The 17,971-nt window shown below is 44.3% G+C and overlaps 1 protein-coding gene and 1 long non-coding RNA gene across 4 annotated transcripts in view; one reads left to right on the top strand and one right to left on the bottom strand.

The window, feature by feature from the left end:
• Nucleotides 1-326: 326 nt before the first annotated feature.
• Nucleotides 327-16,931, top strand: LOC117775941. The gene is made up of 3 exons (XR_004616362.1): nt 327-432; nt 11,898-11,901; nt 16,920-16,931. It is a non-coding gene; the product is annotated as an uncharacterized LOC117775941 (long non-coding RNA).
• Nucleotides 632-17,971, bottom strand: part of znf804a (zinc finger protein 804A) — a 49,697-nt gene continuing 32,357 nt past the window's right edge. The window contains exons 2-7 of one of the 3 annotated variants that reach the window (XM_034609510.1): nt 13,778-13,882; nt 9,922-10,058; nt 7,282-7,406; nt 2,112-4,738; nt 1,809-2,075; nt 632-1,775 (exon numbers count right to left, since the gene is read on the bottom strand). In XM_034609510.1, coding sequence (XP_034465401.1) covers nt 654-1,775; nt 1,809-2,075; nt 2,112-4,738; nt 7,282-7,406; nt 9,922-10,058; nt 13,778-13,882 — 4,383 coding nt within the window. In that variant the 3' untranslated portion in view covers nt 632-653. Of the gene's footprint in view, nt 1,776-1,808; nt 4,739-7,281; nt 7,407-9,921; nt 10,059-13,777; nt 13,883-17,971 lie in introns of all 3 variants that reach the window. The other 2 variants (XM_034609508.1, XM_034609507.1) reach the window with 2 other exon arrangements.

Below are 17,971 nucleotides of genomic sequence, written 5' to 3' on the forward strand. Positions count from 1 at the left end.
ATTTAGAAAGACTGATGAAAGGAACCTGTTTCTATTCTGAGCAGTGACACAGGGGTTGGCTTAAAAAGTCTTGCAGGTCATCAGCTGTTGATGACCCCCGGCCGAGAGCAAGAAAAAGAAAATGAGTAAATATGTGAAATCAGTCAGAGCTCTAAGGGATGAAATCCTGTATTTATAACCACAGACTGAAGATATTTGCACAGGAATGGATTTGTCCTTTAAAGTCAGAAACCATAACATGCGTCCTCGCGAGCAAATCATTGGTTTAAAATGCAAAACAGGACCATCGACTTATTTCTAGCGAGGGAAATGAGCCCAGCTGCGTGTCCTCGCCACGATCCCGCCAGGCTGAACACCTGAGGCTCATTCTGAGCGCGTCTTCAGACTGATGAGGATAATTAGCCATCATTTCTTCACGTGTGAGTCAGTGCTGTCAGTTACCAGAGGTTTGGCTGTGAGAAAAAGCAGTTTTGTTTTTCTACTTAAGTCTCGTTAACCCTGGCGTTTCATCCTCGCCTCCAGTATGAAGGTAATGACACATAAAAGCTGCTTTCACCCGGCTGACAACTCTTTCCTTGGGAAATAGGAAAAATTTACCTTTCATGAGTCTATTTCTTTTCCTCTGTAAAAAAAAAAAAAAAAAAGAAATAATTTCAGAACAACACTTGTAAAGGCAAGACTGCAGGATGTGGTGGGGGGTACAGGGAGTGGTGGTGACTCTGCATAGGGTGAAACGTTGTTGCTATGGGATATGGGCCGGGGGCATCTAGGAGAGAGATGGGGGAGGAGGTGTAGAAAGAGGGAGCAAGAGGCGGGGGAGGAGGCGCGGGAGGTGGATTAAGAGCCAGGGGACAGAGATGTTGCGAGAAGGAGGGAAGGAGCTGAGGGTACGACGGGACGGGGAGGTGCGGCGGAGGCGGGAGGAGGGAGAGGTGATGCTGGATGAAGGTGTGATGGAAGGAGAAAGAAGATGAAGGGGAGAGGGATGGGCGGAGGAGGAGAGGACCGTGGAGCGGGATGCACGGCGGAGGAGGGAGGCCGTGCGGGAAACGAGGCCTCTTCTCTGAGTAGAGGTGTTCGAAATCGACCTCCTTCCACCTCTCCCTTTCCCTCTCCTCCCTTTCTTTCTCCTTCCTCCTCACCCACTCCTTCTCCCACTCCTCCCGCTTCTCCTTCACCTTCAACCTCTCAGTCTCTTTCTGCTTCTCCACATCTCTCTGCTCCTCCTTCTGCTTTGTACGCACGTCTTTCTCTTCATTTCTCGCTCTATTGTTATCAACAACTGTACAATCAGGGACACGAGTACTGATAAAATAATCACACGGAGCGATGTCAACATCATCAACGCCGCTGCCGCTCCTCTGCTCCGTCCCGCTGCAGATACTGTAATCAGCCGCCAAATCAGAGCGGCTACCCTTCTCACCACGGCCACATTTGTCATTTGCACGGTCGTAACCGCAGTCGTGATTACACGTGTCATTGGTTTTACAGTTACAGCCGTCATTACAGTCGTTTGCGGTGTTACAGACATCGCTCTGAACTGTGGTTTCCCCACAAACACGAGACGTTTGGCTGGAATCGGAGACGACGCACATTTTTCCATTCGTCGTGTGCTCGTTTTTACGTTGACAGAAAAGTGTGTGTGTGTGATTAGTGCTGCCTGTGAACGAGTCATTTGACAGTGCGTCCGCAGACGTGTACACCGTGTTAATCCCTTTAGCGTCGTCTACACGATCGGGAGAAACATCCTCGTCTCTGTCGCTCTTTAATTTGCCGTTGTTGTCGTCTGCAGCGCCACAGACGCTCCCATCGTTCTGTTTTTCGTCGCTTGGTGTGTTTCGACAGTCTAACTCAGTCCAGCTCTTTCCCTCGGCTCCATTTGCGCTGCGTCCACTGTCATCGCAGCAGTTAATCAGTTTGTCCGTGGTGTTACGACTAAATGCCTCCTCCATGTTTTTGTCCTCTGCACTGCACTCCGCCATGTCGCAGTCAAGCCAAAGTGTCCGAGTCTCGTAGCTGTTGAGGTTTAGCTCCTCAACGTATTGTGTGCCGGGGTCAGAGGTCGGGCCGACAGCAGCTCTTTCCTGTCGCTGGGTCGGGAAACAGAAAGCTCTCTTCGCTTGCCTCCTTCCTCGCTTCCTTTTCTTCCTCGGTGTCGCCTCAGCCTCCGGCGGCTCCCCCGTCCTCTTGCCGCCCGCTCCCGCTCTCATTGGCATCGCTTCCTTTGAAACGACGTCTCCGGGGAGGGTCATGTCTGCGCCGGCAGATCTAATTCTCGGTTCCGTTAGTGTCTGTTGAGACGAGCAGCGTGGAGCCGGGCCTAACATGAGATCGCTGTGTCCTACAGGTATTGTTTGTCTTTGACTGCACGCTGCTTCTCTAAAGGGAGCAGGGACGGGGCTAATCGCTGGAGCACCTGCTGTTTCCCTGTGAGGCGGAGGAACAAGATGAATTTCTGCCTCGCGTGCGGCGCCTCGACAGGCAAAAGAAACACTGCTAATCCCTGGGTTACACGCATTTTCCTGAGCCTCCTGAGCGGCTCTCATCCCCTCTGTCTTCCTCAGATACCTTTGCTCCTCATCTCGCCGCCCGTCCTCCTTCTCCACATGCGTATTTTTGTGTATCTCCTCCGTCAATCTGTCATTCTGAGCAGGGTCGGGCGTAATTGCAGGACAGCATGGCGCGTCTATAACAGACCCGCGGACGGGGCTAATCACTGAGTTACATGCTGCACCCCTGCAGAGGAGCTTTCTGAGCCCCTGGTCCCACCCGGAGGCTGATTGCTGGGATTGATGCTGCCTGGCCTCCTTTTTCACCTGCAGACACAGCTGGTTACACCGATTACACCGATTCACGGGAAGATTACTTAATAGCTCTCCTATCTTCTCGTCATTTCGGCCTGCCCTCTCTCTCTCTGCCTGATCTCCTCTTATCCTTCCCTCTTCTCTCCTCATCCTCTTTTCTTTCCCTCCTACCAGCCGATGCGCTGCAAGATTACTTAATAGCCCCTTTACTCTCCTCTCCTCTTTTTCGTCGCCCTCTCTTTTCAACCTCTCCTCTCCTCTCCCTTCACACATCTGATTCACAGAGAGACTACTTATTATCCTTCTTCCCCTTTCTGAGTCCTTCCTATCCATCTCCTCTCCTCTTTTCCGTCTCCCCCTCTTCCTCATTCCCCTCCTCACCCCTCCCCTCCTCTTTCTCCTTCTCCTCTTCCTCCCGTCACTTCTCTGAAGGCCTAGCGCCGGTGCGAGGTGGCACTCTGCAGAAACGGGAACGAATTTTAAAGCGTTTTCATCACGGCAGCCAGAGCGATCCAGGACTGCATCGCCGGCGCTACAATGGGCTACAAGTTCCACAGGATTTCCTGCCTGTCCTCCTTCATCCTCCTCTTCCCTTTCATCTATCTTTACCCCTCCTCCTCCTCCCTCCATATCATCCTCCCTCTGTTGGCAGTCGGGTTGTTTGATCACAGATGGCTTTATTCTCTCCCTGCCTTCCTCCAGCCCTCCTTTCTTGTCCTCGCCCCTTTCCTTGGCCCTGTTATGTGCTCTGAAGTCGTACAGGAGAGGGTTGACGCTGTAGGAGATGGGGGGTGAAGTCTTGGTGTAGCTAACCATCTCCGATGGCCAGAGAAGAACCCTGCTGCCGTCTCGGCTCAGCACATGACAGAACGGCTCTTTGGGACGACTTGGGAGCGACGAAGGTGATTCTGATGGAGAGACGTTTGATTCTTTGAGCTGCGTTTGAACTGAAGACTCTTTGGTCTCATTTAAAACATCAGAAGTAGTTTTCTCAGGTTGATTTGTAGCCTCACAAAGCAGATCTTTCAACTCTTGGTTGGGGTCTAACTCGATTGTCCGATTGTTCTCTTCATCGTGAGCTTCAGCCTCAGTGTCTCTGCAGACTGAAGCTTGAGCCATGATAACACTGTCACAAATCTGTCCAGGTGTCCCTTTATTTAAACAAGGATCTGCTCCAGTCCCACTCTCACTGCTGACTTGGGCTCCAGTCCCATTCGAGTCATCACCCCCGATCACATTGCGATCACATGTAGAAACCTGGGCTCTGGTCCCAGAGAGTCCCTCGGTTCCTCTCTCAGCCGACACACTGGCTCCAGCCTCAGAGAGCTGGATTTCACTTTTACTCTCCAAGCGATCCACAGCTACCAGATCCACGTCTGCAGACACCGGAGATTTTAGCTGCTGCTCTGCCACTTTCTCCCCGAGATCTTTTGTCCTTTCGTTTGCCGTCACACCTTCGGGCTTCCCCGACGAGCCGGAGCCTCGCCCGGCTTGGATGAAGACGGCAGCTGATTGGTGGAGGAGCACGCAGCTTCTTTTGGGCAGCGAGAAGGACACGGGACGGACTCGGCTTTGGACGAAGCGCACGTCCGAGGCTGCGCGCACACCTCTGCTGCTGAAGGCGGTGGTGTTTTTACTGAAGCTGTTCTCTGAGGCAGTTGTGGGGCTTTTATTGGGAGTAACTGGGTCGTTTAAATGATTATGAGCCCGAGCAACGTTGTTAAAGTGTCTGGTGCTTGTAGAAGTGTTATCAGTGTTCATGATGCTGTGGGGGGTGGGGGCGGCCGTCAGGTCATTGTAGTCCACATGGGTCCGGTCGAGGATGCAGGACTCGGCAGCGGTAGCGGTGTCGTTGGCGTCGTACGCCCACCGCGTGTCGCCCAGGAGTCGGGTGTCCAGGGGAAGGAAGGGCTTGATCAGCGGAGTTTGAGGCTCTAGATGGAGGGAGAGCAGAAAAGATGTCAGCGGTGGAAAGACACTGGTTCCATTTACATGCAAGGCATAACAGGATTAGCTGCCTAACCTGAAAATAAAGGAAAGGAGTGGGAGGGGAATACATGTAGAAGAATAGCATTCATTTTCAAGACGTCCCAGCATACACTAAGCTCCTTATGCATTTATTCAGCGTTCTGCCTCTTCACCATTACTCTTTTGTTGCTTTTAACACATCAGAGGATGATTTATTGGTGTAGGACGGACGGAGATGAATGTGCGGCTCACTTAGAAATGGGACAAAAATTAAGATTAAGGTTTTTATTCCAACATGTAATATTCATTTTTTTTAAACGCACAACAGGCTGCCAGGCATTCATCTGCCGACGTGTCAGCGTGGTAGATGATTCAGACGATTATTCCCTGAGTGAAGTTTATAAGATGACTCAAATCTTTAAAAGTAATCCATAATGTGCCTGTGTTCCCTGACACCAGAAACCCTGCTCTGTTAAATATTGGAGTTTTTTCGAAGGGACGCCCTCAAATTAATCATTAGTTCTCCGATACCAAATGGAAAAATATATTTAGCCTCTGGAGAGAATCGGCTTTAAATGGAGCTGTCAAACTTTTTCTATTGGTTTCAAGTCTAAAATGTGAAAAGGAAACTTTACGGAATCTGTAAGTGATAGATTTTCTTTGACAGTCGATCGTTTCTTTGAATTTAAAGATGCTGCTGTAAGATTTCATGTTCTGCTTTCTTCATTTTCCAAGAAATAAATCTGTTTTGCACACTGGAAAATAAAGTGTATATTCAGAAACTGTTTTTTATACGCACTCTCTATACACACTCGCTATTTTCTAATAGAACCTCACTCATCTGGAGTTTTAGGGGCAGATATCGATGGTCGATATTTATTATATTTCTGATAAAGATATATTGTAAAGTAATGTCGATCTGTTCTTGCGTGATACATTCTGTGAAATAAAAGTTTCAATTATGCCTGTGAAAGGCTCATATCGGCTGATTCTTATTGGCCGACCAATAAATCTATCTGGCCCTGTATATCACAAAAGAAAGTAGAAAAAAATGCACATGAAGTATTATAAGTGGCTCTGCAGCAATAAATGTGAATATTCAAATGTAGTCTGATGAGAAAGTGGCACAGTGCGATTTTATTTTGTACAACCGCATGAAAAAGCTAAATCAACGCAATTTAGTCTAAATGGTACCTTTGTGCCTCAGCAGCATGCAAAGCACTTTACAATTGTGTCTCTCTCGCACGCACGCACGCACACAGACACACACACACACACACACACACAGACACACACACACAGGTCGCAGACAGAAGGAGCTGCTAACCCTGTGATTAGTGAACAACTTGTTCGACCACCTGAGGTTCGGTGGCTCTGGAAGCTTGACGCTGTCCAGTTGGGACCAGTTGTGCGTACAGCAGCCACTTGCAGGTTAACAGCTGTGCCCTATAATCTCTCAGCTTGCAGCTATAAATCCTCCTTAAATAATGATAATAATAATAATAAACTTTATTTATATAGCACTTTTAAAAACAGAGTTTTCAAAGTAAAGCAAGAAAAGCAAATATCAGAGAACGAACAATCAGCAGGATGGGACAAGGGCGTTTAGGTGGAAACAAGGTGGTGTTCAAACTAGATGAAAACTTGATCACATAAAAGCAGTAATATGACAATGAAAATAAATGAACAAGTAAAATAAAAGGTTAAAGGAAACGATTAAAAAACGACATTACATGAAAGCAAGTCTATAAAAATGGGTTTTAAGAAGTGATTTAACAGAAATCACTGACTCTGCCTTGTCTCCTCAGGTCGGCCGTTCCAAAGCCCTCCTCAGGGTCCTGATGGCAAAAGCACGTTTAGTTTTTCAACCTGGACTTTGGAACAGCAGGATCCACCTGAGGACCTGAGGCTGCGTGCAGGGGTCAACGGGGGGTCACTCTAAGGGAACACATCTGGACTGCAGCTCTTTGTGGATCAGTTTACACTCCAGCCGAGCTGCGTTACTGGTGCGACACAAACAATACGATCGCTTCCTCTGTTCTCTACTCAAAGGTCAGAACTGTCCAAACCCGGCTCCGTTGGTCGATGGAGGGAATTTATGAGTCAAAGTTCACTGAAGTTAAATCCTCGGAGACTCCGGACTTATTTACGACTGCAAATCTACCTATCGCTGAAATTTCCTCTTAAATCTATTGACTTCTGTGAAATTCGTCTATTTTAAATGCCACGAAGTCCCTGCAGTGATTTATTTTTTATTGTGTATAATTGCCCAGTACATGTTCCTGATGTTATTTAGTCTCTTTCAGCAGACCATCATCATTCATTCATTTCTCCTCTGGAGTCGACTGTCGATGAAGATATTTCAGCATCGCCGCTGCAGACAACTCTCTGTTTAATCTCTCAATATGAAGAGTGATGTCCTCATCACCAAAACCAAACACATAAACATAAACTCATAAACTATTCAAGCAGCCGAGTCGACGCCTCTTCAGCAGATAAGAGTTCTTACTTGTTCCCAGTGTGGAGCCGCTCGTGTGGACGTCGACCCAGTTCTGCTCAAAGTCTGGTCTGCTCTGCGTCTCTGGATCCACAGCCACCGTGGTGGATCTGAACATCGGACCAGAACCTGGAGCGCTGAGGAGAGGAGGAGACAAGGAGAGAAGGGATTAGGAGAGGATAAGAAGGGGCGAGTATGCAAGTAAGGAGAGGAGATGAGATTAAGGGATGAAAGAGAGGTGATGAGAGATGGAAGATGAAGGGGAGAGGAGATAAGAAGATGAAGGAAGATGAGAGGACAAATGGAGGTGGGACAAAAAGAAAGAGTCGAGGAGATGATGGAAGGAAACATGACGAGCATTGGGGGAGAGGTGAAGATTAAGGGAAAGAAATAAGAGAGGATGAAAGTTGAGGAGAGGACAAAATGAAAAGAGATGAGAGGGAAGGAAAGAAACGTGAGAAGAGAGAAGGACAAGAGGAGAGGATGAAATATAGAAGAAACAGAAGATGAGCGGACCAAAGAAAAGGAATCATGGACAAAAGGAAACAAGGAGAGAGGGGAAGGGAACAAGTGGAAGGAGAGGAGAGAATGAAAGGAAAGGAATGAACAAATTAGAGAGGGGAGGAAACAAGGAGACAAGTGTAGAAGGAGGTTGAGAAGCGAGTAGAGAAAAGGAAATGAGAAGAGGAACCGAGTGAAGAGGGGAGGAGAGGAAGCAAGGAGACGAGTGTTGAAGGAGGTAGAGTAGAATTGAAATCCAGCTGAAAATCAATTTGACCGAGTTTTTTCTCCCGCTCTCTTTGTGCCTGGAGCTTTGTTGCGACTCTGAAACTGTCATTTTGACGAGGGGCTTCGGCCGCACCACGTGATTGGCCGGAGACACTTTACAGCCATTCCAATAATCCCCCGTTAAACAAATGCAGTTTATTGGTTGCTGTGCCAACGCTCAATGAAACCGAGGAGCGAGTATCCTCTGCTCTCCTGCTGTATTTTTAGTCTCGTACAATCTGATGTCGGTCAGCACATCAAGTGTTTTTACTAATATGAATATCAATAATGTGCGTAGGCCCACACTCGCATTAATATTCCTACTTTGATGCGTGGAATTTAAAAGTGGTAGATGTTTGAAGGCGTCTTCAGGGACTATTTTTCTGGTGGAGACCTTCGCTGACTCTGTGCATCTCTCAGTTTGTGTATTTATGTGTCGTACTCTATATATATATATCTAAAGAAACCATATTATCCTCTGTTGGTCGCTCGCCAGACGAACTCTCCTCCTCGCTACATGTTTTCAGCCAAACACACATCAGCTGTTTGCAGAGCTGCGTGTTTGTTTATCGTTTGGCAGCCCACTTCATATCGGATGAGTCCCAGTTATCGGAGCTTCCCTCCGGCACACCAGCTCGCTGATGTAGATTTTTAACGATATCATATTCATATTTCAGGAGATATGATAGTAACACAGCTGCTGAGTTACTCTGACCAATATAAACACAGCAAGGTGTTTCCTGTAATGGATTATTCATCTGAAGCAGGTTTATTATTTCTGTAATCTGATGCCTGCAACTGCAACGAGACGAGAGCGGCTCAATGAAGCAGGTTGGAAATCAATAGGCTCTTTGCACGGAAAAGGAAAAGGTGGAAACTGTGTAAATTAAATGGAGAAACTAAACCGTGCAGCTGCTGCGGGAAGCTGGTGTTTGTGCTCAGGGTCATGACTTCGTGTTGATGATTTTATTTAGTTTCCTGCTGGATGAAGAGTCACATGTGGAGGAGAATGAGTCAAAACTGCAGCAGCACCTGTCACATTAAAAAACTACTTCCACTGTGAGGAAGACCCTGATGAAGGCCGCAAGCAAAGAGTTTTGGTCTTTATAACCTTTGCCTCACGGATGTTCTGAAACCATTTCCCCTTCCTGATACCTGGAATTTGGTTCTGGTCAGTGATTGACCCGTTTTACCCCCTGAGCCAGTATTATGTGTAGTTTATAGATTTGTGTACTCACCGATGCCCGACCTGTCATTTTCAGTATCTGAGGCATTTGTGATGATGGAATCGGTATGAGAACATCTCTCCTTTTACAAAACCAGAAATCCAGCAATCCAATATTAGCATTAATTTAGAATCGTCGTCTAACCACCTGGTCAATATTGGATTCCCCTGAATTTAAGTCTAATATTTAACCTCATTTTAGTTTAGTTTTTCCACCACCTCCTGGGTAGTGAAAGGAAATTTGTCTCTTTTGAAGGGAGCCAGCTCTTATTAGTTTATTTATAAAATAATCACAAGGATGACGATGAATCAGAATCAAACTTAGACATCTTGACATTTTTTTTCTGCATGAGGCCAATTAACCCCCTGAGTCAGCAGCAGTAAAGCAAACCCAGAGAGTTAAGACTCAATATGCTCATTCATTTAATTCATTGTCAATATAAACTATTGATTATTGCAGCTTTAAGTACAAAGCAATGAAAGGTCATTAATTCAATTTATGTGGCCTCGTCTCTTTGGCCTCATGTGAGATAAATCTGCTTTGATTTATTTATATTTTATGATAAACTCCCTGAACTAGATTTGAAAACTCTAATTTAAAGTTGAATAAAATTCCACTAAAGCAACATCACATCCACTGGATGTAACGAGTCACTCACCACTCTCCTGTCCTCCTCTCCTCATGTTGGTGGAGCCTCCTCAGCACTCGCTCCTCTCTCCTCTCCTCCCGCCGGCGTCTCTTTCTCCTGCAGGCCAGCGCTCGGTAGAACTCCCTGTGCTTCAGCTCCTTCAGACGCTGCAGGACGAGGAGCGGGAAGCATTACTCGTATTATTGTTGTAATTTTAACGAGGACAAATTAGAGGTTAAAACGGGTAAAAGAGAAAATGCAGTTAAATCAGTTGATGGTGCCATGTGAGTGTGAGTGTGTGTGTGTGTGTGTGTGTGTGTGTGTGTGTGTGTGTGTGTGTGTTTTCCGTACTTGTGCTTACTAAGACAGCCTGTGTCAGCTTTAGCAGAGGCCAGAGCAGCTTAATTCACTTACTGAGCTCTGTCTGCAAGCTGTCTGCAAGCCAGAGATACTGATACTGTGTGTGCATGTGTGTGCATGTGTCACAAATAATAATAATAATAATAATAATAATAATAATAATAATAATACCGGTGGGTTCACGTCACAGACAGACAGACAGCGAGGCGGGCAGAGCAACCGACAAATAGATAAAACGCAGAGGGACAAAGAGACAGGTAGGAAAACAGATGCAGTGTGTGTGTGCGTGTGTGTGTGTGTGTGTGTGTGTGTTTTAAAGCGTGTTGTGTAGCCTCAGCACTTCTCAGAAGGTGAACATACAGTGTGAAGGGTGGACAAAATGACAGCAAACCTCACAACAAACTGAAATCCACTGCAGCAGCACAAACTGCGACTTTAAAAATAACCGTATAGAGTCGAATCAACACTTCAGCGACACTGTCACAGCAAAAAGAAATGGAAATTAGGAGCTGAATAAAGTGTTGAAGGGCGCAGATGTCTACAGGCCGGTCCAGAAAGTATTCAGATGGTTTAAATGGTTTTTCAGTCTTCTCGTCCTCGTCGAATAATATAAATTACAAGAGTCTCAGTTCAAAGGCTTGATTCACCTTTTATATTCATTCCTAATAGTCATTCAGTTGTTTGCAGAAAAAGGTTCATTGTGTACCCACGATAATCCACTAATCCAAAACAAATACACAACGCAGTTATATTCCCCTGCAGATTAGATAGTACACACTGTGTCAGCCGGGACCTGCTTCACTGAATAATGCTGATTGTTGAGATGCTGCGTATTTCAAATGTAAAATATCATCAAGTGCACGGACTGGTAATGAGACGATGGGGCCTCGGGCACAAACACTGGGAAGGACTTCCCCTCCTACATCGCAAATTTAATTGCTTCGCTAATTTTTATACAAACTTACTGCTGCACTCGTGTGGAACTCAATGTGCAGCTGTGTTATGCAGCAATTGTGAAACCAATACACAAGAAAAAGAAGGTTTGGGGAGACAACACAATTCAGACACATGGCAAATAAAATATAAAAAATAAAGTGTTTTAAAGAGACACAGAATAATAAAAAAAGAGTATAAAGCAATAAAATCACATTAAAATTTAAATTAAAAGACAATAAAACAACTACATAAAAAATGTTTTAAAGAGACATAGAATAATTTTAAAAAATTGTTCATATAAAACCACAAAGTCACATTAAAACTGGATTAAAAAGACAAATAAAAACAAGAAAATCAATAGTAAAAGATTAAATATGTTACACAAAGTCCTGACACTTCACATTTTCAGGAAGTTTATTCCACAGTTTGGAAGCTGAGGAAACTCAAAGCTGCTTCACGTCTCTCGCTGTTGATTCTGGAAACACGGAGTCAACTCGTCTCCTTTGAGCTGAGGAGTCTGGACCATTTATAACGTTCGAGTAGATCAGAGTTGTGTTTGGTCCCGAGACCGATTAGTGCTTTATAGTTGAGTAATAGGATTTTAAAGTCGATCCTTTGACTCGCAGGACGCCAGCGAAGTAACGTGCTCCACTTCCCTGGTGCTGGCGAGGACTCCGGCTGAGCTGCAGCAGGTTGAACGAACTTACGAGTGTCGTATGATAATCTGCTGCAAATAGACACATGCACAAGTTTGTCTGTGGCTTGTTGAGACAGAAATCCTTTAATTTATGTGGTTTTGTAATTGTCTTTACTCGGCTGTTTAAATTCAGGCCCCAGACCAACGTTCTTGGCTCGAGTCAGAGTTTCAAGGTGAGCACTGACTTTTAATTTGTCTTCTTTGAGGCCAAAAACAACTGTTTCTGTTCACTTGCCTGGAAGCTGTTGACAAAAAACTGCCTCAGACTGCTCTTTTTCAAACTGTCACCAAATAAAAAGGTGCCTCTCGTTTTTTTTTTTGCAACCTGCAGAAAGTTCTCGGTGTGATCGGAGCTTTAAGCTGCATAATGTAGGATAAACTGTGCACGGTGGTTTTTCCTCAGTGCGACTCTGTCACAGCAGCACATCAAGCGCCGGTGACGTAGACGCTCTGCAAACCACATCATTTCCAAAAGAAGATGGGGCCGAGCCTGACAGTGACTCAGAAGTGTGTGTGTGTGTGTGTGTGTGTGTGTGTGTGTGTGTGTGTGTGTGTGTGTGTGTGTGTGTGTGTGTGTGTGTGTGTGTGTGTGTGTGTGTGTGTGTGTGTGTGTGTGTGTGTGTGTGTGTGCACTCTGCAGAATTGTACAGTTGGATAAAATCCATTCCCTGCAAGAGTTGCAGTCTCAAACAATACGCCCTAAATGCTCCGCAAGTAAACCTGATAAGTCTGACGCAGCTAAACTGTGGGAGATATTATTTTCCTTTCATCGGCAGCGAGTGAACAAATGATAATTGCAGCGAATGCATTCCTCCCGGCGCCAATCATTTTGTAAACGGTCCAAACAGCTGCAAGTTCCCTCAGTCACCTTCCTGCACGTCTCACCGTGAAAACAAACTCTTTATGAATTACACTGAAAAGAGAAAAACCAGAGTCGCCCCTGATTTCTCTCCATCTTTTAGGTTTGCTGAGTTTATTATTGATAACCAGTTTTTTTTTATTATGTAATCAGTGCGATATGTAGTATTGATTTGAGCCCAGAACGATGCCCTGGATAACTGGCACCGTTATTGCTTTGCTGTCTGAAGTCGCTGTAGCATTGTTTTTCCTGAGCAGATTATTAATAGTTTTATAGATTTACTTATATATAATTCAATTCAATTTAATTTAATTCAAGTAATAACCGTCAGTGTTCATATTGATCCGATTATTTCTTCTGTTGGTTATGATATATAGAATGATCAACTGGATTTCACCTTGCTTTTAGTAAAAGTAGCTTGTTTCTATATACTGAGCATATTAACTTGTTTTTTCCTTATTAATTGAATTGTCATTAACACATATATAAAAAATTATACAATATGACATCAAATTGTGATAAAATATCTAAAATATCAGTTGTAAATGGAGAAAATAAGAAAGTCCTGAAAACTTAAAACGTCTTGATGCTTAATCACATTGATGCAAAAGAAATCATAAAAATCAAATATTGCTTGAAGGGAATTCTGCTCATTGATTTCCAGCGAACACACGAGAGACGTGACAGAGACGATGAATTCATAAGCTGCTGATGTTTTCACCTCACGCAGAATATTTGCTGTTTTTCTCCCTCGGTGAAACAAGAGATATAACAAAATCTCGTCAGTCGTGAGTCGCTCTGCAGGTTCAGTCTCAGTCGTCACCAGAGGAGATTCTATGTTTGTGTGATTTTTGTCGACCACCGTGTGTTTTTGTTGTGTTGTGTAAGAGAAACCAGAGTCGAGCGGTCGATGTGTCTCTGGGATGTAACAAATCCATGACCTTGGTAAAGAGTGTGTGTGTCTGTGTGTGTGTGTGTGTGTGTGTGTGTGACGCGGACCCCTGGGTACCCTGTCATGGTGGCGTGTGACTCACCTGCTTGTGGTGGTGGTCGTAGGAGTTGATGTGGTTGTCGTACTGCTGGTGTCTCACGTACTGTTTGTCACACAACTCGCAGTAGAAACTGGAGTCGGCTTCCTCCTGGAGAGGAGAGAGGAAAAGAAGGTTTTAATATGAAACCTTTTCTGTTGTGTGACTCTGTTGTCATTTTGTGTTATTGCAAAATTAACAAGACAAACATCCCTTAATCGTTATCTGTTCGTAATGACTGAGTTTATTTTAGTGTAAAACAGAAGCTAAATACAAGTAGTCAAATAATCCATTAAGCATCAACAGAAAATCCATCTACAGTTATTTAGATATGTGATTAATGGTGTGTCGGAGTTCTTTTGACATTTAAAAAGTTCCTCAGAAACTGCGATGGCTCATTCTCCTGTCACTTTATCGACCAATCAACTAATTCATTAACGAGGAAATTAGCGTTGATTGATTGACAATGAAAATCATCGTTTGTCACCTCACTCAACTTTAACTTATCACCCTTCAGAGAAAACACTTAATTTCCCGTCGGCATGTTTTCTCCATTTTCTTGTAAAAAAAAAATCGTCATTTGACTATATAGGCGCCGATTAACCAAATAATAAGAACATGTGACAGGATCCTGTTCACAATCCTTCAGGTCAAGAGAACAGAAATAAAACGAGTGTTCTGCGGCTTATCAGACAGAACCAGAGAAGTAGCTGTCATATCTCGTTTGCATAATTATAAATCATGACTTTGTTGCAGAGTCGGCCGTAAAAACAAAATGAAAAAAGAAAATCTGAGTGTGTAGGTGGGAGTGGTGAGTTACAGTCACAGCCAGTGTCGCTCGTAAAGTCTGTTTATGGGGACGTATATTCATCATACTCAGGCTTTTAATTTGTCGCCTGTCATAGAGTGTGGGTGTGTGTGTGTGTGTGTGATTCAGGTATTACTGATGTTGGAGGGACCTGGATCTGTTTGTCACATTACAGGGACTCGTCTTCCTTATGAGGACAACAGTTTGTTGCCTTGATGCAAACCAATAACATTTTAGGGGAAAATATATCTTTAACTATATATAAGTTTAGGTATAGGTTAAGGTGAGGGTTAGGAATTCATGTATACCTGTGTGTGTGTGTGTCTGTGTGTGGTCCAGGTATCGCTAGTGTTGTGGGGACTTAGATCTGTTTGCATAGTCACATTATGGCAACTTGTCACAGTAATTACAACAAAAAGTGAGTACCTATTATGTATATCATTTCATTTTAAGGAGAATATTTGTCTTAGGTTTAGATCAGGGTTTGGCAAGTGGTAGTTATGGCTAAAGTTGCAGCAAGTCTCATAGAAATTAAGGTTAGGTTTAGGTATCATTTTATGTATGAAAAGAGACATTTCAAAACAATGTAACAGTCACTACCTAAATATTTCTATACATCCTATACGTTGGCATAGTTGTAAAGCAATACCTCCACTAGAGGGCGGTGCGGAGTCTAGCGTTTCTGACAATAACAAACATGTCAAACGGTTGAGGAGGTTATGATAATTATTGAAAAAGGCTTTTTGTCCCTGGCATAAGATCATATAGACGTCTGCCGTTTCTCCTAAAAAGGTTCTGCCTCAGATCTTACGGCCGTTTAAACTATCGGCTACTCTGCCCCCCCACGATTTCTGGTGGTACTGCTGCTCTTTGTCAGTTTCATCCGTTCGCGTTAAGAAGACGTGCACATGTACGGAGGAAGTGAACGCAGAATACTGAGTCTCGAGTCTGACGTTGAGCTTGATGGATTCTTAAGTCTCCAGGAAATGAATGTAAGTCAGTGAAATTTACTCTGAAGTCATGGCGACCTGACTGTGTGTGTGTGTGTCTGTGTGTCTGTCTGTGTGCATGTGTGTGTGTCTGTGTGTCTTAGAGTTTGTCATGTGGAGTGATGCTGTCTCTATTGCTTCCGATGGCTAATGGGCCATTCAATCACAACTATTGATCAGCAATCTGAGTGTCTGAGTGAACACACATGCATTCACACACACACACACGCACACACACACGCACACACACACACACACACACACACACACTTTTCTGCAAACCTACATACATTCATTTCTTTTAATACAGCATTGTGTCTTAAGCCCACACCGACATTAACAGATATAGTAATGTAGGATTTTTACTTTTGGGCTTACACACACACACACACAGACACACACCCGCACACATACACACACACACACTATCTCCATTAATGGAAGATTGATTTATCTTTAAAAGTAGAGAACATTCAATCTGTGACACGACCTTCAGTGGAGGTCTGGGCGCTCTTTGTGTGTCTGTGTGTGTGCGTCACACTTTTCCTAAGTTGAAAATTTCCACCGTTTTTTGTCTCTAAAAATTGTCGGTCGAGCAGCTTCCCGAATTCTGCCGCCGTTAAGCGACTGACGGAGGGGGGGGGAGGGTCCCCGAGACAGAAAGACAAACGACGAGCGAGCCAGACTGAAAACGTGACAGAGGACAGATGGAGACAAACAGACCGACAGTGACAAAGCGAAGGGGAAACGCAGACGACGTTGTCTAAGCCCCAGAGCGGCCATCATCCTCGGCCATTACCGCAGGGATGTCCTCCTTCGGTCAGCATTAGCTCATCAGACAAGTGATTACTGCTGCTACCATGATTCCATTAAGTAACGAATTTATGCTGCATTATTCTATTACAGGACGAAACATTACATTTGCATTATTTAATCAAAGACGGCATTGGTTTGCATTATGTCATTAAAGATGTCGTTGGGTTGCATTAGGCCTCTGAAGATGGGCTTTGATGTGCATTGAACATGGCGTGCAGGATAGCTTGGAAATTGCTAATCGGTAAACTCAAATTAAAACACATTACAATTTAGGAAGCTTTCTGTGCTCTGCATCGTAAACAAAACACATCTGCTGTCTCGTTGTTGTGTTAAAGCCTAATTCCTTTATTTCCCTTTTAAACTTTGGCTCAGGGAGAGTTTTGCGGGAAAGTGGCCGAACCCATCGGGCGGATGAATTTTTCAGAACCTGCAGGATGAGCTCAGTTTTCACCAGAGTGTTTGAGTCTGTAAAACATCTGCTGAGCAGGGACTCAGCTGGACGAGCTGCAGAACGTGTCAGAGAAGTCGAGTGAAGGTGTTTTGATGACGACATGTTTTGTCTTCTCACAAACTTTGGAAAGAACCATTGAAACTTCAGGTTTTTGGGACCTTTGTGATATGAAACCTGACTTTGGCAACTGCTTCTGTTTAAAATCGATTCCAGCGTTAAGACAATCACGTCTAGGTTCACAGAAAATGATTTTTGATAATCAACCAACTGCTCAACTTTCAACTTTCTTCACCAGCCGTGTTTATTTTGAGTCTTCAGTCGTTATTTTTCTGTTGGTCAGTCTAAACGATCACTCTTGATTTTCCAATTCACTGCAAACGGCTGCTACCGACCACGTTGAACCAGGAAACCAAAACATTGAGCTAAAAGAGGCTGAAACCTGCTTCAAGCTTCAGAGTCTGATGTCATTTTTTTTTTTTTTTTTTTGACTGATGGGTTTTTAATTCTCCTGCGGCTCCACATGAATAAAAAGAAAATATGATGAAGGTGGAAAGAAGCATGAAATCATTTACATATCAGGATGTCTTACTCGCTCACTCGACCCAGTATCTTCAAGTGTATTCTTTTGCTGAAACAAAGCTGTCGGCTGTAACTAATTTGATTTCCGATGTCTCATAACTGCCTTGAGAAGTCTGAAGTGTGAAGATTTGTGAAGTGAAGCTCCTCTGCAGCGGGGTTTTTTTTTTTTTTTAATGCTCGCTGAGCAGGTCCTGTAAATGACTTTCTTACTGACAGATCTCATTTTGCTCCCTCGGGGGTTATGCTCTCTTTCTCCGAGCTTTTCTTAACTCTAATGACGAACCGCGGCCGCTGAGCAGATAGACGTTTTTATCAAGTTTGGGGGTCAAGCGAGGTCATTTTTAATCTTTTGCGAAGGAGTTGAAAATGGACACGGCCTTTACGTTGATCACTTTGTGCCCCAGTGGTTCGGCAGATTCATCATCGCTGTGTTGCTTTAAAAACTGAGGACAAGGTCACAACTGCCTTTTTCCACACCCACTGTGATTAAGCTCAAGAAAACGGAATTGGTGGACGAGTTCATTATCTTGTTCTTGACTCAAACATCTGTATTAAGC

This window comes from Hippoglossus hippoglossus, chromosome 15, assembly GCF_009819705.1.
Source record: "Hippoglossus hippoglossus isolate fHipHip1 chromosome 15, fHipHip1.pri, whole genome shotgun sequence".
NCBI classification, from domain to species: Eukaryota; Metazoa; Chordata; class Actinopteri; order Pleuronectiformes; family Pleuronectidae; genus Hippoglossus; species Hippoglossus hippoglossus.